The 21146-nt window shown below is 38.5% G+C and overlaps 2 protein-coding genes across 4 annotated transcripts; one reads left to right on the top strand and one right to left on the bottom strand.

Annotated features, from left to right (window-relative positions):
* Positions 1-25: 25 nt before the first annotated feature.
* On the bottom strand, positions 26-3866 carry coa8 (cytochrome c oxidase assembly factor 8). Its single transcript, XM_067421317.1, has 5 exons — positions 3440-3866; positions 2901-3098; positions 2618-2681; positions 818-908; positions 26-156 (listed from the first exon to the last, which is right to left on the bottom strand). Exons 1-5 carry the CDS (start codon positions 3566-3568, stop codon positions 51-53), a joined length of 588 nt encoding a protein of 195 aa, XP_067277418.1. The 5' UTR covers positions 3569-3866; the 3' UTR covers positions 26-50.
* Positions 3050-18369, top strand: bag5 (BCL2 associated athanogene 5). 3 transcript variants are annotated; one of them, XM_067421316.1, is made up of 5 exons: positions 3050-3186; positions 12296-12569; positions 12653-13081; positions 14804-15027; positions 16855-18369. In XM_067421316.1, exons 2-5 carry the CDS (start codon positions 12333-12335, stop codon positions 17378-17380), a joined length of 1416 nt encoding a protein of 471 aa, XP_067277417.1. In that variant the 5' UTR covers positions 3050-3186; positions 12296-12332; the 3' UTR covers positions 17381-18369. The 3 variants fall into 3 exon arrangements, with proteins under 3 accessions (XP_067277417.1, XP_067277416.1, XP_067277415.1); XM_067421315.1 differs by lacking the exon at positions 3050-3186 and adding an exon at positions 4603-4800; XM_067421314.1 differs by lacking the exon at positions 3050-3186 and adding an exon at positions 6597-6721.
* Positions 18370-21146: the final 2777 nt, after the last annotated feature.

The raw sequence follows: 21146 nt of genomic DNA, 5'->3' as shown, positions 1-21146 counted from the left end.
TAGACAGCACCATAGAGACGAGTGATTGATTTACAGTCTTTATTTGCATTTCATGTAGTTTTGCCTTTCTCTCGTCCAGTCAGTGTCCTCCATGTGTTGTGTAGAGCTACTCTCGCCATCAGAAGTGTAATGGTGAAGTTCCGTTTGTACCATTCCCTATTGTAACAGTCAGAAATACATGCATGTAAAAGTTTGCAAACTTTTTTGTTGACTTTTTGTTGATATGGAGCTCACATTCAAGGAGGAAAAAAACATCTCTGTTTTATTCAGAGGCCTAAACTAAGCAAACATATGCAATCTGGTGCAGTTGCTGATATTTATATGGCCAAAAAAGTAATTAATGAGATCTTTATAACAATATAGCAGACTACTTACTTATAAGTACTTACATAAAATGCATATAAATATAATTTGTCACTCTAAATCTCCCAATAATTTAAATGTGATTGTGAGGGACAAAATATGTAATGCAATGTAATACAATGATTGAGAGATGTACAAATAAATTATCCTCAAAAGCCATATTTGACACTCAAAAATTATGTAAGGAAAATTATGTAAAACTAAGCTGCTTCAGTTTAATAAGTCATCACCTTGAAATATAACTAACAATATAAAAGTTCTTCTTGCACTCAGTTTATAGAAAACATTAAAGATTTCACATTAAAAAAACGTGTGTACCAACACACGAAAGGACATTTTTAGAAAAATAGGCCTTTCCTGCTAAATAAAGTATGACTTATAAATCAAAGTAAAGAAGGCATGTGGACGATCGTGTAGAGTGTTTTTTTAAATGATAAAAGTATTTGAATCTCACCTGTTATAATTAGCATGCCTTGTGATGTTTTTGTCCAAGAAGTGTTTGTAGAATACCGCCATTTCCTCACTGCTTAAAGTCCTTTTCCTTCCTGGAACCGTAATAAATGACACAGCATACACAAGCACATATCAATTAGCAGAGCCAAAACCACCACAAGCATCAGTATGAATCTCTTAAACATTAACATTTGGTTATATCATTGTCAGTTAGTGTAATAATAAATGATGCCTGCTACAGACTGAGCAACTCTGGCAATCCTATAAGATTACAAATCAAATTGTATGCCATGAATCTAATATATTGGGTACGACATGTATGTAGACTGTACGATGTGACACCTTTTGAATTGTAGGCTATAGATGAATGCCAAACAATGTTGCGAAGCATGACAAAAAAACAAACAAAAAAAATGTGGTAATTACAACATGACGAATGTAGTACTTCCAGATTACAATCATATTACATACACTCGGACAATAATGAACCTATTCGTGAAATCACACACTTCCCTACTATACAGTAGATGAAAAACAAAATGTGACAAAAGTGAAGTGACGTGAAAACAAAGTATGACATCCCATACTTGGAATTTTTCCTCTGTATGTAACCCATCCAAGTTAGTGCACACGCATTAGGAGCAGTATGTAGCGAACACACACACACACACACCTGGCGCCCATGAAGCAATTGGGGGTTTGGTGCCTTGCTCAAGGGCACCTCAGTAATTTCCCGCCGGTATTGAGAATCGTACCCAGGGGTGAGTATTTGTGAATGGCAGTGAAGCAACGTAACTAGAGATGGTCTTACTATCGATAGGTACGAGGGACCGCGGCTCTACTATAGAGCGTGTCATAACCTGAAAACCATGCCCACCACGGTGGAAAACAATCCAACCCTCTCTTATTGACTTTATATTGCGTAAAGCTGCCTTCTTGTCAAATCAAGTTTTTATAAGCTGTCGACCCCAAAAAACAAGCATTTAAGGATATAAAAGTGAATTTAGGCCATTTAGACAGAGCACAACTTGTCATATTACACTGACAACTACGCCCACTGGAGGAGAACGTAATCTGCGAAAGGATATGCTATCATTTAAAAAAAAGAAATAACAAAAAAACCTTAGCCATTCATTATATTTAACCATGACAAAGGATTATTTTACCACCCTATGTGAACCTGAGAGGCATACTCAGTGTCAGGATCCTACAATTTACCCATTCTTCCAGCTGATTCTTCATGTCCATATACTGTTGCCTGTATCCACTTTTGTTTTCTTAAAGGCTGGCTTTTATGGTTCTGTACCTTATAAAAATGCAATTCTGTTTTTTCAGCTTCTTCACTGTACACCCTGTCACATATCAGCTTTTAGGCATTGTTCTGTCTTTTGTTAGAAGCAAGAAATGACAAGGGGACAGCTTCACGCAATACAAGTCAATGGAGAGGGTTGGGTTGGGTTGGATTGTTCCCCCTACCACCCCCTGACATCCATTTAAAAAAAAAACAACAACAGTAAAAACGCCTCGTCTTCTTTACATATCGCAGCATTAGCAGGCGTTCAAGTGGCTTTGATGCAACTGATGCTGTTAGGTTTCATGATAATGGCGCGATGGTGAATGTATGTCCGGATTACATTCATACAATATAGAACATAGGGCCTACTTTTGTAAAGGTTGTAAAGAAAATTTTCAAAACACTTCAAAGTATGTGATTTCAGACACGGCCTACAGATATGTATGTTGGAACTAAAATCTGCAAGGCTGTTGTCCTCCAGGAACTGAGTTTTGAAACACAGCTCACCATCATCATCTCTCTCCGACAACCCTTTTGCCGTCAATTGTAATCGTACATATTCTTCTTTTTCCTGTTAGAAAAAAGGGGTCAATGTGAAAGACTATAACAATGGAAATAGTAAGAATATTATGCAAGAATCATTTGGAACACAAAACTGCCCCCTAATGGTAAAGGAAGAACTTCATGGAGGATCTCAATAATAGTAACTACTTAACAAACATATTAAATATGTTTCCTTTCTATAAACTGTGAGGGTTTAAAGCTCACATCACACATCTGTGGTTCACACCTTGCTAAATGTAAAGTTCTGGTTGGTCCAGAACGCGTGGTTCCAGTCCTCGGTCTCCTGTCTCAAATGCCTCAACTTCCTTTCCAGTGGCGTCTCATTCTCTGGGATGTGATATATGATCGGCCTCAGGTTCGACAGTCTATCTGCTGGACCGATCCAGTCATATTTTGATGTCGCTGCTGGACTGAATCCAGACCGCTACATAAAAAAGCATCTAGATTAGAACAAAGCAGCATGGTAGGAAACTTCTAGAAGAAGAAAAAACAGTCATCACTCATCTCATCAGGTAAAAAGTTTTGAAATAACATAGTATGCATAAAATGTTACTTTTTGAAATATCAATAATTATGTATCATTTAAAAGCAAAAAAAAAAAAAGAGAGAGATTTATGTGCAATTCCAGTTAAGTTCAAATTTAAAAAAAAGAACTACTGCAGAATATAATTTGTTGACACTTGCAACGAGTGCGTTTAAATTTTAGATGTGCATTTAAACAGTTCCATTGCTGTCAATTTGACATAGAGGTATTAAACGGCAAACCTCTGGTCGTTTGTCATGTTTTGGTGGTTGGCTTGTGCTTTGACGATGACCTCGACAAGGGATCCTTAACGACATCGGAGCATGTGGACGCAGATACCTAAATGTTAAATTTAATGTTTTGACATTCATCTTTGATTAAATCAATTCATCGACCTTGACAAAACAATAATAAATGCGATTTCCCTGCTGGTCTCCGTACAGTAACGTTACGCATCTATCAGTACATTTTAACATGGTGGATTAATTTAAAATTGAAGTCCTTTACTCCCTCATGCATTAGCACATGATAGGATGCATACTTGTTTTCCTAGGGAAAGGGAAACCCGTAACATATCACATTATGAAGAGAGAGATTACATTTTCAACAAAAATTAAGAATTCTGGAACTCTCTGTCGCATTCTACTTCCGCTCAAAGTGGACGACCAAAACATTCCATGAGTTCCGACTCAACAACATAAAATGTCAATGTTTGACTTGAAATTAAATAAATAAAAGAAGTTTGTACGTTGAATTAGTGTAAGGTCTTATATTTGTGATTTCTAAAGTATATGCTGTATACCTGATTATTTATACAAGTAACTATTCAATTAATTGTATACATTACAGCACATTTTAGGGAATTGTGTTCAACTTAACAATGACATTTTTTAAAAAAAGTGGCATTTAAACTCATATTAAGCATGTTTAGATAATACAGACAACGTGCACTTTTTATGACGTCGTTAACGACTCTACATCAACATAACGTTTTTGTGAAAATAATACTTCAAATTCAGCAATTCGCACTATGCTGCTATTTTTTTTAAACTTGTTATTCATCAGAGAATCCTGAGAAAATTGTATTAAATATTAAGCAGAACACTTTCTATATTGATACTAAACATTATTACATTCAAATAGGAAATAGTTTAAATTGTAATATTTCACTATATTCCTGTTTTTTTTTCTTTCTTTTGTTCCCTTCTTGGTAGGCATAACATCATTTTTTTTTTTTTTTAAGTTAGGGTGTATATAATTGTTTTATATTGCTCCTGATACAATTTCCCAAAACTGCATTTCTCCCTATGATTCCTCGCTTCAGTCACACCCATTTCAGCTCTTTACAGTTTCTACTAATGAGCTGATGAGTTTAATCAGGTGTTAGATGAGGGAGACAAAATGTGCGTGTAAAAACAGGACAACTTTGAAAAATGCCACGCCATTAAAATAGGACACGTTTAATGAATTCAAACTCCTCGTTTGTTCTCGCTTGGCCAGCTGGTTTGTGTCTTTAGACATGTATGCCCGGTGGTTGTAAACGAAAAGTGCGTTGTTAATCTGTAAACACAGGCGCACCAATGGCTGTCAGATGGTTATGCAGGTAGGATGGACAGCCCGTTAAACCTTATGTTTTATAAGAAATGTTTTCATATTGTTGTCTTTTATTTATTTTTACAACACCTCCCCTTGTACTCCTGTGAGCTCTTAATGAGAGCTGATCAATGTCTTTGTGTGCTTTAAATGGACGTAATAGCAGCCAGCTAAACGGGCGGATTATTTCAAGTGGTTTATGTCGTTTTGAATAGTTTTACGCAGCACAACTACTACGTTTACAGCAGATTCCTTGACGTTATTGTGCATGAAAGATGAAACCACTTTGTTGTTTCGGAAGGGAGTCAACATTTGACTCCCCGGCTAAAATGCTTTTAGCAAAAATACAAAGAGGGGTAAATCGGTACATTCCGTGTTGTATCAATATGACATACTTCAGTTAGCGGCAAGATGGTTTTGTTTACTGCTCGGGCAAAAGTGGTGGAATTGAAGATCACAGCGTATTAGGGATCCCTCCTGATGCGAGAAATGGTCTCCCCAGTATGGTGTTCGTGAGTGAACGAATCTTTTAAGTGAACGAATCATTCTCGTGATCTTCCATTCACTGACACAGACTCAGATTTCTTCCCTTTCCTGCCCTGAGATAGTGCCTGCGTTTAAAATCACACACTTGCTTACTTTGCCTAGTAGGCTAGGCAAAAAAAAAAAAAAAAAACTGTATGTGACATGAGGTATGTCCGAGTTCACAGTACTCAAGCTAAAAAGTACCCGGATGATCTACTACTTGCAGTCAGGCGTGCAGGTACAGTATGATGGCTTAATACAGTATGTTGACTTGAAGCAGTGCTGCTCAGGTAGATGACATCGAAGTACTGTGATTTGAAAGCCTATAGAGCAGTATGCTCTCTAATCGCTCTTGCAGTGCTTTGACATGCACCAATGGCAAATTCCATTTAGAAGTGAGCATCCCTATGCCCTACTCACTCCGAAGGGCAGTACATGACCATAAATGATTAAAGTAGGCCTACTTCCTTGAAGTGACCTTGTTCCCTTAGTTAATATACCTGTGGAAGGGCCGTAGTAAAGGGATTTAGTTGTTTACTTTCATTTAGAATGGCTCTGATGCATTGACTATTGCATGAGCAAATAGTGTTTGAATGTGGGCTGAGAAAAACAGCCCTAGACAGTATCAGTCCATACTACTAGTAATTTCTTGATGTAATAGAAATGTCTTATACATTATCCTATGCTATTCTGAATTGAGCTATTTGTTTAGTCTGAGCGAGATTTGAAAAGACTTAGTTTGTTCACAAAGAATCACCGTATAAAGAATGATTCGTTACCGTACACAATTCAAATGTATATAATTATTAAAATCAATTTATTTAGGCTAATAGGTTTTTTTCTATAGCTTAAAGCTACACTGTGTAACTTTTTTAGTTTATTTTTAGCTAAAAACACTTAGTTCTTTCAAAAATATGTGCTCATTAATATATTTACTTGTTTCAAGTAATAAAGTATTTTAGTTTATAGATCAGCTTCGTTATAAGTTGTGGGGAAAACACTATGATGGTTTCTCAATGGATTTTAGACAAGCAACTTATTTAAATAATAATAATTTAAGACTAATCTCGGCGAACGATTCAACGACTCGCTCATAACACATGACGCTCACGTCACTTGTCGCCTCCTACCGGCGTAAACATTAACTGAATGAATCTTTCAGTGAACTGATTCAAAAGAGTCACTGAGAGGAATCAAAATCATCACCACTAGCGCTCATAGATGGAGGGGAGGGGCAGGAATGCAGTCCATACCGATGTGATGGTGCTGCTCTAAATGCCAGTCTCTGCAACTCTACGAACCAGGAATTACTGGAGTGTTGCACCGCGCAAAACATTTCCGTAGCGTAGCTGATGGAAACGGAGCCCGGTAGACATGTGCGCGAACGTTTTCGGCGCGTTGAAAAGGTGAGAAATATGCTGCGCATCTCAGGAGGTGGTGAGACATGCTCGGATTGTGTCGGATAGGGTTGGCTGGTGTTCAGAAGCAATAAAAATGTCCTTCTGTGATGGTTTCATTCATGCGAATCCAGGCACAGCGTTGTCAAATCGTTTTGGTGAGGCATCTACAGGCTCGTGTAATATTCTCACTCTGCCTTGTGTAGTTCATGGATTTAGCCACACATGCAGTAACGTTACTGGGGGAACAAATGTTAGTCATGTAAGAATCAGCCATTGCAAAACCCATATTGGGGAGATGTGTTACGTCCCTGGTTAACATTAATCTAACAGTGTACAGCTATAGACACTCTTCATGTTGGCATATGATGATGATGATGAGCTGAGACGTGTATTGCATCCAGCCTCATCTGCCATGGACAGTTCCAGAATCTCTCCATCCCTGTAGTGTTGATGCCGGAGTTTGAAGACACCCTGCTATTAGTCTCAGTAACATAACAGAAAACAAGTATGTCATATTAATACACTGTAAAAAAAGAAAGTAGAGTTAAAAGTACATATTGGTTCTTTTTTGGCAGGACATTATTCATTAAGTTTACAGACATTTCCTTTAACCATAAAACACACTACATTGCATAATTCAAAATCCAGGTAAATCACCTGTGAATAATGAATATCTAGCATTTATTCAATCTTTGTATTAACACACTACATTGAGCCCTATTATTCTTGGGAGTGTAGTTTTCTTATTGTGTATGTCGATTTTTATTTCATCATGTTAGTGTGAGTGTCATGTGTTTATTACAATATTTGTTGTGTGCTGAATTTCTTTTAACAGCTGTCAGTATTTCTACTGTAAAATTAACAGGATATTTTTACAGTGTACTTAAAGTGGCCCTATTATACTATGGTCCTAATTGAAAGCTTCCTAATTTAAGGCTTCCTAATTTTGTTTTGGAGCTCTCCTGCAATAGGTTTACATGCATTCAAGGTCAAAAAACAATTCTCCTCTTATACAGTGAGAAGAAAAACTGTATAATATGCATTGCACACCACATAATTTCTCAAAGAATCTAAAAACAGTTCGCTCGAAGATTCATTGTGCGCCTGAAATCGCTTACTGTCTGAGTTGGCACTACATTTGAATTTGAACTTGCAACCATTAAAAAAGTATGTTCAATATAGCATGAATGTAATCCTGGCGTAGGCTATCCACCTATCATGTGACCTACCAACATCGGTTGCGTAGCTTAACCTCCATTTATAAAACGCTTCCTGTGGTTTCATGGGACAGTAAAGTGTCCATTGAATGCGCACTTCAGAATTTCATCCAGGGACTTTTCACCTACTGTTTTTTTGAATTCTATGTATTCAGACATACTACTCTTTTGGTGTACTGTTTTTCACATATTAGTGGAAAATCTTTCTAGCCTGGATGCCAGTCGAACTCAGCCCCGCCCACAACATTTGAGCTCGGGCGGTTCGGTCTGGCCTCGATCCATAGAGGAGTGATTATGCCCGAACAGAAAATGTTCGGACCAATGAAATCATCAGGGCGGGCTTTAGACGATGACGGACAGATGATAAACAGTAACGTGATCATGCACGTCATCAAAGGGGCTTGGATTATATTTGTTAAAATCCTAAACAGAGAGCTTGTTTGTATATGCATTCACCTTCTCACTATTTCTCTGAAATTATCATGTTGGTAAGTACTCCATGTATCCTTAAATTATTTTAATATCCTTAAATATCCCACTAACTACTAGCCCTAAACAATAGCTTCTCGGGGGGGGTTCTCTGAAAAAAAAAATGGCGTTTGGGGGGTAAAATGTGTGTTATTTTGGCAAGGTTGCCTGCTTAAATTCGCACTCATGGGTCTATATATCACATAATAGTCGCTTCAACAAGCGGACATGGAAAACAACCTGCGGAAAAAAGTGGACTTGGCAACATAGTGCAGTTGAGTTCTGTTGACATTTGAAAACTGATGTTATGCATCTCTTCGTTGCTCTGATTGGTTGTAGCTCTATCCAATTGAGGTCTTTCCTGGTTCGATTGAAACACGCCCCATAATCACAGCCCAATGGAGCAGTTTCAGACTCATATTCTGACTAGAATTGAGTATAACCACATCAGGCTAGAATTTTTCGATTTTTAGACATGGTTTCAGTCTCTCTAAACCCCTCCTTTCCGAGATTTTACTCCGCTTTGATTGGTCAGGTGGCCCAGTCTGTTGTGATTGGTCTACTGCTTACGGCATGTGTCAGAAAGGAAACCCCCATTAGCATACCAGAATTCCAGCTCTAAAGGCTTCTAAAGTGCTTGAATACACAGTGATTTGAACAGTAACGTTGGCGCCTGTTTTTGTTGTATCAGTTCCAGTGTGTGTCCTTATACTTTTGACGTGCATGCAAAGTATATTTGCTCTCACAGCACTGAAAGCAGCGTGACATGTTGACAACGTGAACCGAACTCTTCCAGGCTACAAATACAGTGTTTTAGGGCAAGGGTCAATGAAACTCATCGGCTGGCATTATGCAAATATTAGATTATATATTATTTGAAAAAGCATAATGGGACACTTTAAAGAATCATGTCATGATTAATGTTATGTTGAGGATGATGATGAGACGTTGCATTAAGCCTGCTTTGAATGGAGAACAGTTTTAGTTTAGACCACAATCAATTTCAGTACAGATAAATTGTGAATGTCATATTTACTCAAATAAGCATTGGTAACAGAATATGTGTCCTGTTTGGTCTGTATCAAGTCTACATTATTGATAGTTTGTTATTTAAAGGAGACATTAGGTGTTACAATGTTGTTGTTGTTTTTTGTGAAAGACCTTTGGCTTGAGGAGTGGGAACCACCCATACAAACATCGATCCAGGCCATGTGAATTTGAGATATAGAAAAGAATTCATTGACTCAGATGTGGCAGATTTCCATGAGTAGTGAAAGACGCAGTGATGTATTTAGCAGTACACTACTACCCACTGATAAGCTCTGGCATGGATGGCATGTTGGCCCTTTCGCCCCACCCAAATTTCATAGTCCAAACTGTTTGTTACCATATTTACTTGAGAGAAGTTGCGACCCTATAATAAGAGGTCTTCTGTGTCTTAAATAATTGGATATCGGAGTATGAGCAAGAAAGGGGGAGACAGGATGCTGGGGAGAAGGTGGAGCATCTGGACAGATGAGGGTTCTGACTCATCATTATCTGACCTCACCTGACCCTACCCTCCTCAGTCCCAGCATGACGTCAAATTAACGCTGTACTGCTGCTCAACTGGGGAAGCAGAAATTCAACATGCTAGGTGAACAATTCACAAATAAAGGTTCTCTTGGAATTATTCAAGGAGTATTTTATATTTTTGAATGTGATACAGACATATCTAACTGGCTGTGTTAGATGAAGCTGATGACTCATTTTGGAGAGAGAAACTTGTAGTGCTTATTTTTTAGTTTTAGAAATGTATTTCTAGGTTTTTATAAATGGCTACTGTAATGCTACTTTTCTTCATCACAATGGTCTGTCTGTTCACCTGGTTATATAAAAGGATAAAACACCCAAGGCATACTTTTATCAGAGGAAAAAGCTATCAAGAAGAAGTATAACATGTCTGATTCTGCGGTATATAAGGATTGCATTGATTCTTACTACCTTGTTGTAAAGTAGTAATATTCAGGATTAAATCAAGTTTAAGCTTTAACACCAGCCTTAGTTACTACATAAAAATCATTTTGATTCATGTTTTAGTTGTATGTTTTTATTTTATTTTAATAACTATAGCCCTATATTATATTTAAAATCCTTCTGCAATCTCATCCCTGTTTGTTCAAATACAAACAATATTTCATGAACGGTCTTGGGTGCTAATGGACGCTGTCTCTTTAAGGCCTTTGCTTATGACCTATCAGTGACATCACAGACACTTCCCTAGGGAACAACAGCAGCAGTCATCTGCCAATAAAAGCTTTTCTTGGACTTTGAATCTGTGGAGGTAAGACGGCACTTAATGTGCTGTTCTGTAAGGGCGTCTGAACTCCATTTCTCTAAACATCTTCTGCAGTTTGGTGTGTTGGTGCTTTTGGATTGATAATACCCATATAACAGCTGCTAGCCAGCTTTTGCCATCTTTTTTTGTGGAAATAAGTAGGACCACAGCTTCTGTAATAGTTTGTCTGCCCTATCGCTCATGTAAATATTTGCTCTCCAACCTATCAACAGGGTGTCAACTCGACAGGTAGGAATTACGTTTTCCGAGACGTTGGGTTGTTGCCACCGGACCGTTCCTGTTAAAATCAGATGAATGGATTCATTACAAAAATTCAGATTTGGTTGGAATGAGTGCTCGAGGTTCAGTTTTAGGGTGGATAGATTAAGCCAGGTACATGAGCCTTCTGAATTTGAAACCACAATATCTCATTACTGTCCTTGAAAGATTGTTTCCTATTTTCAACTTTTTAAAAAGGTTGTCGTCTTAACAAATGTTTGTTTTTGTGATGCGTCATCCATTTAGACGGCTCCTGTTTCATGTGGTGGCATGCCGTGTGCATATTTGGCCTTTTTGTTTTTGAAGGGTGTAGTTGGAAACATCTGGCTGAGTCAGCCTCAGTCATCACAGCTGTTCAACACATACGACCTGTGCTCATTACAGACGCACACAACCTCTCTTAGGATTAACCCGATTTTTTTTTTTTTTTTTTTTTTTTTTTTTTTTCACCACACAATCACAAACAGTCCTAAATTTTTTAAAAGTGCATAATATCTTACTTTAATTTCTCATTAAAGACACTAAAAATTACCTGTTGGTTAAAGTAATTTGGGGGGTGGGGGATTGTTTGTCACCGTATGGTTGCCTGATGTCATTTGGTAATATTTAATATTTATTTAATCCAATTAAATTCATACAAGTGAATTTAAGTATGTCTTACATAAAAATTCTGTTTGAGGCTACTGTTTAGTTGAGGCAGTGTTTTTTTTTTTTTTTAATCTAATCATTTATGTGAATTTTGTTTGCACAATAAATGCAAACGTTTGGGGTAATTGTTTTCCCAAAATAAATTAATACTTCAGTTCAGCAAGGATGCATTAAATTAAGCAATAGTGACAGTTAAGACATCTATAATGTTGCAAAATATTTCTGTGTTGAATCTGTTGCTGTCCTTTTGAAATTTATATACAGTGTCAAAACTGTCAAAATTGATAGGAAATGTTTATTGAGTAGCTAATCGGCATATTGGAATGATTTTTGAAGGACCATGTGACACTGAAGACTGGGGCAATGATGCTGAAAATTCAGCTTTACCATCATAGGAATGTATTCCATTTTAAAATATATTTAAATAGACCATTTTATTTAAATGGTCAAGCAGTTTCTTTTACAATACATAAGTCTGTTCAGTTTTGGATTTCGTCTGCAAAATATATATTTATCTTCTCTTTCTCTTTTATTCCATTTCACATATTGTATCAACCTCACTTCTCAACACCATACTTTGTTTATTTCCATATCATCATACCATACCATTTGGTTATTTGACCAGCTCTCACCTCTATGTTTCTCTTTCAGCCTGTTTGGGAAACCCTTTGATGGTGGGAAGAGGACAATGGATCATGGCAGTCAGCAGCCACAGACTCAGCAGATGCCAGGACCCTTCCCAGGTTTTTCCGGACCCCAGGGCCCATACCCTGGCCAGCACCCGGCCCTGTTACGGCTGGATGAGGTGCAGAGGGAGATCGCCAACCTGGGCCCACAGGTGTGCTCTTACAGTGGCCTCCAGAACGACAGAGAGTATAAACGACTGGAGCGAGAGCTGACCCGATTACTGCTGGAGGTGGATAAGGTCAGGACAGGGTATCACTGCATCAAAAAAATTTAAAAAGTAAAGCATAATAATGACTAACCAGATTTTGTTTACCAACCCAGGTGGAGACTGAGGGCCGGCCTGAGCTTCAGCAACCCAGGAAGCGTGCGGCAGGAGAGGTCGAGGGTCTGCTTCGGTACCTGGAGGGTAATGCTACGCATCCATCTCGGCTGGCCATTGAGGAGCTGACCCAGGAGGCGCAGAACTTGCTGAACGAAGGGGTTGTGGGGCCGTTCCGGCAGGGCCAGGCTCTAGATGCCTTTGAGATTAGTGAGGAAGTGGTGGAGGCTGTGCAGGACGTGGCCATGCGGCTGGCTCAGGTCAAGACGGGTGGAAGTGTACCACTCAGGAAGGCCCGTTATAAGGCTTTGACAAGGGTCTGTGCTGTACAGGAAATACTGGAGGGTCGCATACGCACTCATACGCTGGCGCTGCCACTGTCCGACGACACGCACGAGGCTGTGCAGCGCATTAATCAAGTTATGGCGCAGGTTAGTGGTATTGCACAACATGTATCATGAGGAATCACAAAAATGCATCTTAAAGGGTTAATTCACCCCAAAAAATGTCATTGATTCCTAATGTTGTTCCAAACCTGTAAGACCTTTGTTTATCTTTGGAACACAAATGAAGATAAAATCCAGGCGTTCTCTTACTCCTCCATAGAGAGCAATATAATTGCCACTTTCAAGGCCCAGAAAGAAAGTAAAGGCATTGTTAAAATAATCCATGTGAAGTACATAATCTTATGAAGCTAGAATCAAATGGAATACTTTTTGTAAACTAACAAAAATGCTTTGAACCATTTCTTCTAGCCTGCTTCAGACTCTTACGCTGTTCACAGTGTAAACAGTGCAGCACTTCCAGAACGCAGGTTAGGCCGGAGACACATTGTGAGCGTGGTGTTTCTGCTGCGTTTTCTCTGTCTTTGCACACCAGAAGCGTGTCTGACGCGGGGCTGCTGCTGCTATTAATGTACAGGGAAGCCCTATACTTCATGTTAAATATAAATATATTGCCTAATGATACAGCAAAGACAACGTTGCCAGTAGCCTATTGGCCATACATATCTATGGTGTTGATGGCAAAATAGGCTACAGAATATTTCGTTCTGTGTTGACAGGTTTAATATTTCAAAATCGATAATTATGTTGTTTTTTATTATTACAAATAGGCCTATATCTGCATTTATGTTAACCTACAGACTTTCAAACATGAAAGTGTCATTTATTAATATGTATTTGTGTCAAAATTACATATAAACATCTTTTACTATTCTATTTTTCCTGGAAATGCTTCCAACACGCTCGTGTGTCGCGTGAAAAATAGGCAACTCTTCTATTTGAAGCATGCACGCGTTTTCCGCGCAGCTCGGACCGCGCGTGTGACGCAGGCATTATGCAAGCTCTAACTGGTTAACATGGGAGCCGAAATAAAAATGGACACGCCACGCAGCCGAGACACTCACGGCACGCTTGCAGTGTGTCCCCGGCCTTAGGGGTCGTTCTGCTGTAGAACTTGGCAGCGCTGAACTGTTTACACTGCATCAACAGCGTAAGAGTCTGAGTTATTTAAGTTATATAAGTTATTTATTATAATTTAGTTTTTTTTTACAGTTCATAAGTTTGGGGTTAGATATGTATAATGTTTTCAGCAAAGACACATTACATTGATCAAAAACAACTACATGTTTTGTGTTTATCATTTTCAAAAGCTACTTTTCAAAAGTTTAGGGTCAGATTTTTTTCAGGACTTTTATTCAGCAAGGACACATTAAATTGATGGATTCAAAATCACAGAGATTTGCAAAAATACAAAAGATTTAGATTGCAAATAAATGCTGTTCTTTTTTTAAAAAATGTGTTCCTCAAAGAATCCTGAAAAGAAAATGTCCTAGTTTCCGCAGAGATATTAAGCAGCATGACTGTTTTAAACATTGATTCTTGAGCAGCAGATCAGCATATCAGAATGATTTCTGAAGGATCATGTGAAGAATGGAGAAATGATGCTGAAAATTCAGCTTTACCTTCACAGGAATAAATTACATTTTAAATATATATTTAACTAGAAAAGAGTCCTTTTTAAATTGTAATTATTTCATAATTTTACCTTTGTTGCAGTGTTAAAACGATTGATGAAAGATTGTTCAGATTTTAGCCAAACGAAAATGTTAACAGTAAAGTAAAGAACTGAAATGAATTAATCTCATGTAGGTGAGTGGTGCCCGGTGCCAGGAAGTGGCTCTGCTGATGGGTTTGAGTGGGCGTGATAGCTGTGCCCACCTAGCAAGGATCCTAACAGAGCTGTTGGTTGAACTGGACGCCCTGGATGTGTCTAGTAATGCTGCTGTGAGGAACTACAGAAAACAAGTGGTGGAGGAGATTAATGGTCTGCTAAAACATCTTGACCTGGAGGGAGAAGGAGACGACACGCGCAGGTAACACCACACACACACACACACCATCACACAAACTACAATAGCGGCCTCATTTTGAAGGCTGTGCCTTCTGGAGGTCGCATTTTCTGGCCACATATATATCATCAAAAATGTTTAATTATAGGCTGACTCTTGTGAGGCATAAATTGTTGTGAATTCTCTCACTTTGGAATATAATGGCTGCTTCTCTAAAATAAGGCAGCCCTAATGATGTATGCGAAGGACAAATGAGACCTCATTTGTGCAAAGTGCACAGCCTTTGAAATTAAACACTACAAATATGTAGCACCAGTGAAATGCAATTTTATGTTTACTTGTGCCTTTAGTGATGCTGAATTTTAATGGGATAATTCACTCCAAAAATCATTATTAAAGGTGCACTATGTAGTATTTTTGCAGTAAAATATCCAAAAACCACTAGGCCAGTGTTATATATTTTGTTCAGTTGAGTACTTGCAATATCCCAAATTTTTCCAACTATTTGTAAATTGTGAGAAAATTGCTATTTTAACCAATGAACCAGGACGTTTCAGCATAGCATTTGAGCGAATCGCCTGTCAATCGCGTCATATCTGCGTTACCCTCGGTTTTATTCTGCAGAAGCGCTTTACTCTTAGCAGTGTGAACATGTCACAGCAGCGCCGAGCGAACACACAGAGTAACGTCATAACATCATTTTAAACACACTTAAATGTATCTAATATGATAAACAGAGCTGCTTTACCTTAAAATCATGACCGGAAGTGCGGGCGCCCAGCGACTGTCCCGTCCCATCATAATAAAAGTCCCGGTGCTTGCGAGGCGGGTATTTGTGTAACGATTGCTCCAGCGGCCGTGCTCAGCTTCACAACACTCGGTCCTGCTCTGCTTCATACTACAGTAACGTTAATAACCGCATCCATCAACATAATTTCTGCCCGAGTCCTATTTTCCACCGGCTGTAAGGTGAAGACCACATGTCCCAAGATACTGCGGCGTCATCAAACTACGCCTTTGTTTTGAATGAGCGACCTCTAGTGGACAGAAAGTTGCATAGTGCACCTTTTAACTGTACCTTGCATCATTCAAAAAACACTTATTATACATGAAGAAAACAATTGTGCTGCTTAATATTTTTGTGGAAACTGTTGGCGCATTTTTTTTTTTTCCACTTCGGGATTCTTTGATGAATAGAAAGTTCAATTAGAAATTATATAATATATGTTAATATATTACTGTCAATTATTACTTACCCTAATGTCTTTCGACACCCGTAAGACCTCCGTTCATCTTTAGAGCACAAATTAAGATATTTTTGTTGAAATCCGATGGCTCAGACAGACCTTCATTGACACCAATAAAGGCACTAAAGACGTCGTTAAAAAGCTCCTCACTACAGCAATTCTACAATCATTTTATGAAGTGACAAGAATAGTCTTTGTGTGCAAAAAAACTAAATAATGACTTCTAATGATGGGCCGATTTCAAAACAAAGTTTTAAACGTTATGAATCAGCGTATGGATTCATGATTCGGATCGCATGTCAAACTGCTCAAATCACGTGACATTGGCGATCCGAATCATGAATCAATATGTTGATTCACTACCTTCTACGATGGAAGTAATGGCGCTGGAGAATACTAGATGAGATTCGTCTGATGGGAGGTAAAAAAAATATCACCGTTCGGTTTCTCGCAGAAAACTATAGTTTTCTGTCTTAAGACATGAGCCACAGGGTTTAATATGGATTCTTTAATATATTCGTTTAATATATTCTTTTAATGGATTATTTGTTACTTTGTTTCTATTTTGAATCTATTAATAAATGTCATTTCATTATATCTTCAGGTATGATCTAGCGCAGAACGACTCAATTCGTGAAATTGAGGCAATTAGGGGGCGTGTCTCAGTGCTCCGGGAGGAGGTGCTCCGACATGGTGCAACAGGACAGGGGACGGAGCTGCAAGGTCTTCTTACGCACTTGGATCAGGTGGACACGGGGCGAAATCCCTGCATCCGGGAGGCACGGCGCAGGGCTGTTTTGGAAGTTCAAGCACTCATCAACTTCCTAGACCTCTGGGAAGCCCTAGGACGTCGTAACCCTGGAGCAGAAGAGCCTGCACCTCATGCGGCCGTGTGGCGTGTCTTAGCCAGCCTGTGCGAACTCCAGGCTCAGGTGTTGGGCTTTGACGGCAAGAGGGCTGACAAGAGCTACATGGTATTGGAAGAGCTACTGACCAAACAACTTCTGGCTCTTGATGCTGTGGACCCTCAAGGGGATGAGGGGACCAAAACTGCCCGTAAGCAAGCTGTTAAACATGCCCAGAATATCCTTAATTACTTGGATATGAAGACAGATGAGTGGGAGTACTGAGAGGCTGATAAAAGAGACTGCAGTATTGCCGAGATTTCCCTGAATAAGGAGCCACAGGAAAAAGGCAAAAGCTTTTTTGCCTCGTGTGCGACAGCAGGAAGAGACACGGCCGTGCCGAGGATACAGGCCATGGGCGGAATTTTTAATTTGTATATAAAAGGTTGTTTCACCATGGGCAGCGAGACTGTTACCCATGATGCACTGCACCTGCTGCTTTTGTTGGTCCATTACTGGTCCCTGAAAACAGCCTTTCTTCTGGCAGAAGGAAACCCGGTTTTTACTGCCATGAAGCATTTGTTTTCATGACAATAATCCATGATCTTTTTTTGTTGAATCTGTGCTGTTGATTGGTGTGGTGTGGTGCTAAACCCTGTTCTGCTGCCAAAATCTGCTTCCTGCTGTACCACATGCCTGTGTGGAACAAATTTCAGTTTTTATCACAGTGTGAAAACATCAGCTCTTCATTCCTTTCCAGTTAGAGCCATATAGGAGCACATTATCCCCTGCTAGGACCACAACATGTAGTGCAGTGGGCCATTTCTCGTTAATCACATATAATGGAAAAGGCAGCCCACGCTTAGTTCATAGGTTAAATCTCTTCTCTAAATTGCACTTTAAGCTCCTCTCGCTATGGTTATTAGCTGCATATAAACAAGAAATAACCCTACATGTGGGAACAATTTTTTTTATTTTTGTTGCATCTGAATTTATCCTGCTAAGAATTGTATCTCAAAATTGATGACAGTGAAGGGTTTGTGATATTAAAGATGAAGTGTGGAATTTTATTTTAACATGAAATTACACACTTCACCTTTAAAGAAGATTTTTTGACATCAAAGAAAAAGAATGTGAGTGAACCAATGAGAGAAATGGCAAACAAAAAACTCACTCAAATTTCTAACCTTTCCTGCAGTTTTGCCATTTCAGAGGATGGAGGCTAAAATTGTAATGAGGTATTGTCTTTGGAAACAATACAGTTTGATACTTTTTTTTGTGTGTGGTATTGATATAGAGGATAAAAATAGAATCTAGTTCAGTTTCTGGTCTTCTCCATTGCTTTTTTGCTGTTGGGCAATAAGTGCCTGTGCAAGCCACCAGGGAATAGAGCAGAGACTGAAAGAGTGTCTGTGATTGTAAAAAAAAAAAAAAAGAAAAGAAAAAAAAAGTGGTGCATGCTATTTTGGTAAGTGAGACTGATCAAAGTGGACAGGGGTGTTCTAGGATATTTTCATTGGAGCAGCATAGAAAGACAGCAAGCTATCAAACAATCACTGAAAAACTGTGGCTACATTCACACAGTTGAAAGTGACCCAAATCAGAATTTTTTTCTTCTTTTTTTAACATGACAGTATTAATCTCAGTTCATTTAATATGAGATTTTTTAATTATATCCCCCCCCCCATTTATTTACCCTTTATGATTTTGTGTTTCTGATTCAAACACATAATATGACTAACACTACATAAAGTATTACAACAAAAGGTGCAAAAGTAGAAAACTTACTCCATTTACTCTCAAATGTTGTGGCACTTTTTTTCCCCTGGACAATATGTCTACAGTTTTGGTTGATATGGTTAATTTAGGAAGATACAAAATAAGACAATAAAGTGCAACAAGTGGGTTCCGGAAAAATCCCTTCCATGTTCTCCATGGGGAATTGCTTTTGAATGATAACTAATGTAAGCTACTTGGTTTTTGGTATATGCTTGTGTTGAAGTCTGCTTTATTTGAGCTTGTTTTTAAATGTTGTTTAGGGGCAGAGTTTCTTTAAACAACACAAAAAAACATTACACTACATCACCCTGGATTCTGGAGAGAAACGTCCATTTTCCACCAATCAGAGAATTGTGACTATAGTTTATCACAACAAAATAACTCTTTAGTATCTGCCACTACCATGAAGCGCTGGCAAACTGCGTAATATTCAAATATGCCTACACTCTCAGACTACTTCAATATTTGTAAACATGCATATTTAGCAATGACCAACTTTAACTGAATAATGTGAATCATTTCTCTATAATTTTTTTTTTGAACTATTATTCACAATGCTTCATGCTTCCTTAAAGGACAACTCCGGTGAGAAATGAACCTAGGGGTAATTAACAGATGGTTACCGAGTAGATCGTTCTCTGGGATTCGTTTTCATGAAAATTGAATGTAAAGTGTTTTATCTTTAAAAACAGATTAGCTTATAACGCTTGTCTATGGGACAAAGGGTAAGTGAAATTAAAACGCTAGTTAATACCACTAACAAGGCTCAGAATAGCCGCACAAGTGTACAAACAGTTTAATAAGAAGATACTTTATAAACACAGTCCATTATGCGTATACAGACAGGAGCCATCTTGGAAAACAGTCTCGACTAGTAGAGCGACGGATGCTGTGCTAAGTGATGAACTGTGACTTGGAATCTCCTATGGTCCGTTGTTTCCGGAAGAAAGTACTGAACGCAACAGAGAAAATAAATAAATAAAAATGTCCATGTAATTAGATTTCACATGCTTAATTCCTATCCACCAGCTCACTTAGCACAGCGTTCGTCGCTCGACTAGTCGAGACTGTTTTCCAAGATGGTGCCTGACCATAAATGCATAATGCACTGTGTTTATAAAGTATCTTCTTATTAAACTGTTTGTACACTTACAAAGTTCTCAGTCCTTCAGTTTGCATGTAGTGACAGTCATTATGCTACCGTGTTAGTGTGAGGCTATTCTGAACCTTGTTAGTGGTATTAACTAGTGATTTAATTTCCCTTACCATTTGCCCCATAGACAAGCGTTATAAGCTAATCTGTTTGTAGAGATAAAACTCATTACATTCGATTTTCATGAAAACGCATCCCAGAGAACAATCTACTCGGTAACCATCTGTTAATTACCCCTAGGCTCATTTTTCACCGGAGTTATCCTTTAAAGCTATCAAATAGACAGTCTTTCTGAATTAAGCCTTACATAAAAATAAAAAATCCCCCTGGGAATAATAATTGGGGGGGGGGGGGGGGGGGGGGGATATTAGAACCAAGACCCCTGTTGCACTCAATTGAGAGACACTGAAATTAAACAAGCATTTATTTACACGTTATTTCTTTAATTCGATTCTAAAATATTTGAAAACAGAAATTACAAGACTATTTATAGACTCATAGTAACATAAGGGACGACAAGCAGGCCATAAACGTACAGTATATATCGATCCATCACTAGTATTGATCAGGAGGGGCCAAGCATATTTTAACAAAAATATATCATATTCAATTTTAGGATGGAAGTTGTTGTTAAACAGGGTCAGCATGCACACAGTAGTGGAGTTTTGGAATTCAAAAACTCCAATTCAATACAATTCAGTGACTTGCTCATTCTTGAAAGGTCAAATGAATTGATGTTTTTGAACAAAGCGTTTCAGCATTGCCTGTTTAGAGCAGTGTTTGATATGGACAACATTTAAAAGGTCATGTAAACAACTTCACACAAGAAACTGATGAAAAATTAATTGGGCACTTGCGGTGCGAAGCAGTCTGTTTAAACCCCTCAGAGACTGCTGAATGTAGGAGTAGCTTGTCTGTGGTAAAAACCGCAGCAGTATCCAGTTTAGCTTTTTTTTTTAATCCGACCACAGAGGCCAGGTGATTGCTGGGGGAAAAAATATATATATTCTTTCATCAGTATCATGCTAGGCTATTGAGCCTCTTTCTGCTCACTTCAGCTGTGCTGCTAGCAGGTTACAATGGTGGCTTGTTTTGACCTAGAACTGTGACAGTCCTTTG

Source organism: Pseudorasbora parva, chromosome 17 (genome assembly GCF_024679245.1).
Source record: "Pseudorasbora parva isolate DD20220531a chromosome 17, ASM2467924v1, whole genome shotgun sequence".
NCBI lineage: Eukaryota > Metazoa > Chordata > Actinopteri > Cypriniformes > Gobionidae > Pseudorasbora > Pseudorasbora parva.
The sequence above is the reverse complement of the archived record's forward strand: the minus strand, read 5'-3'. Positions and strand labels throughout refer to the sequence as shown.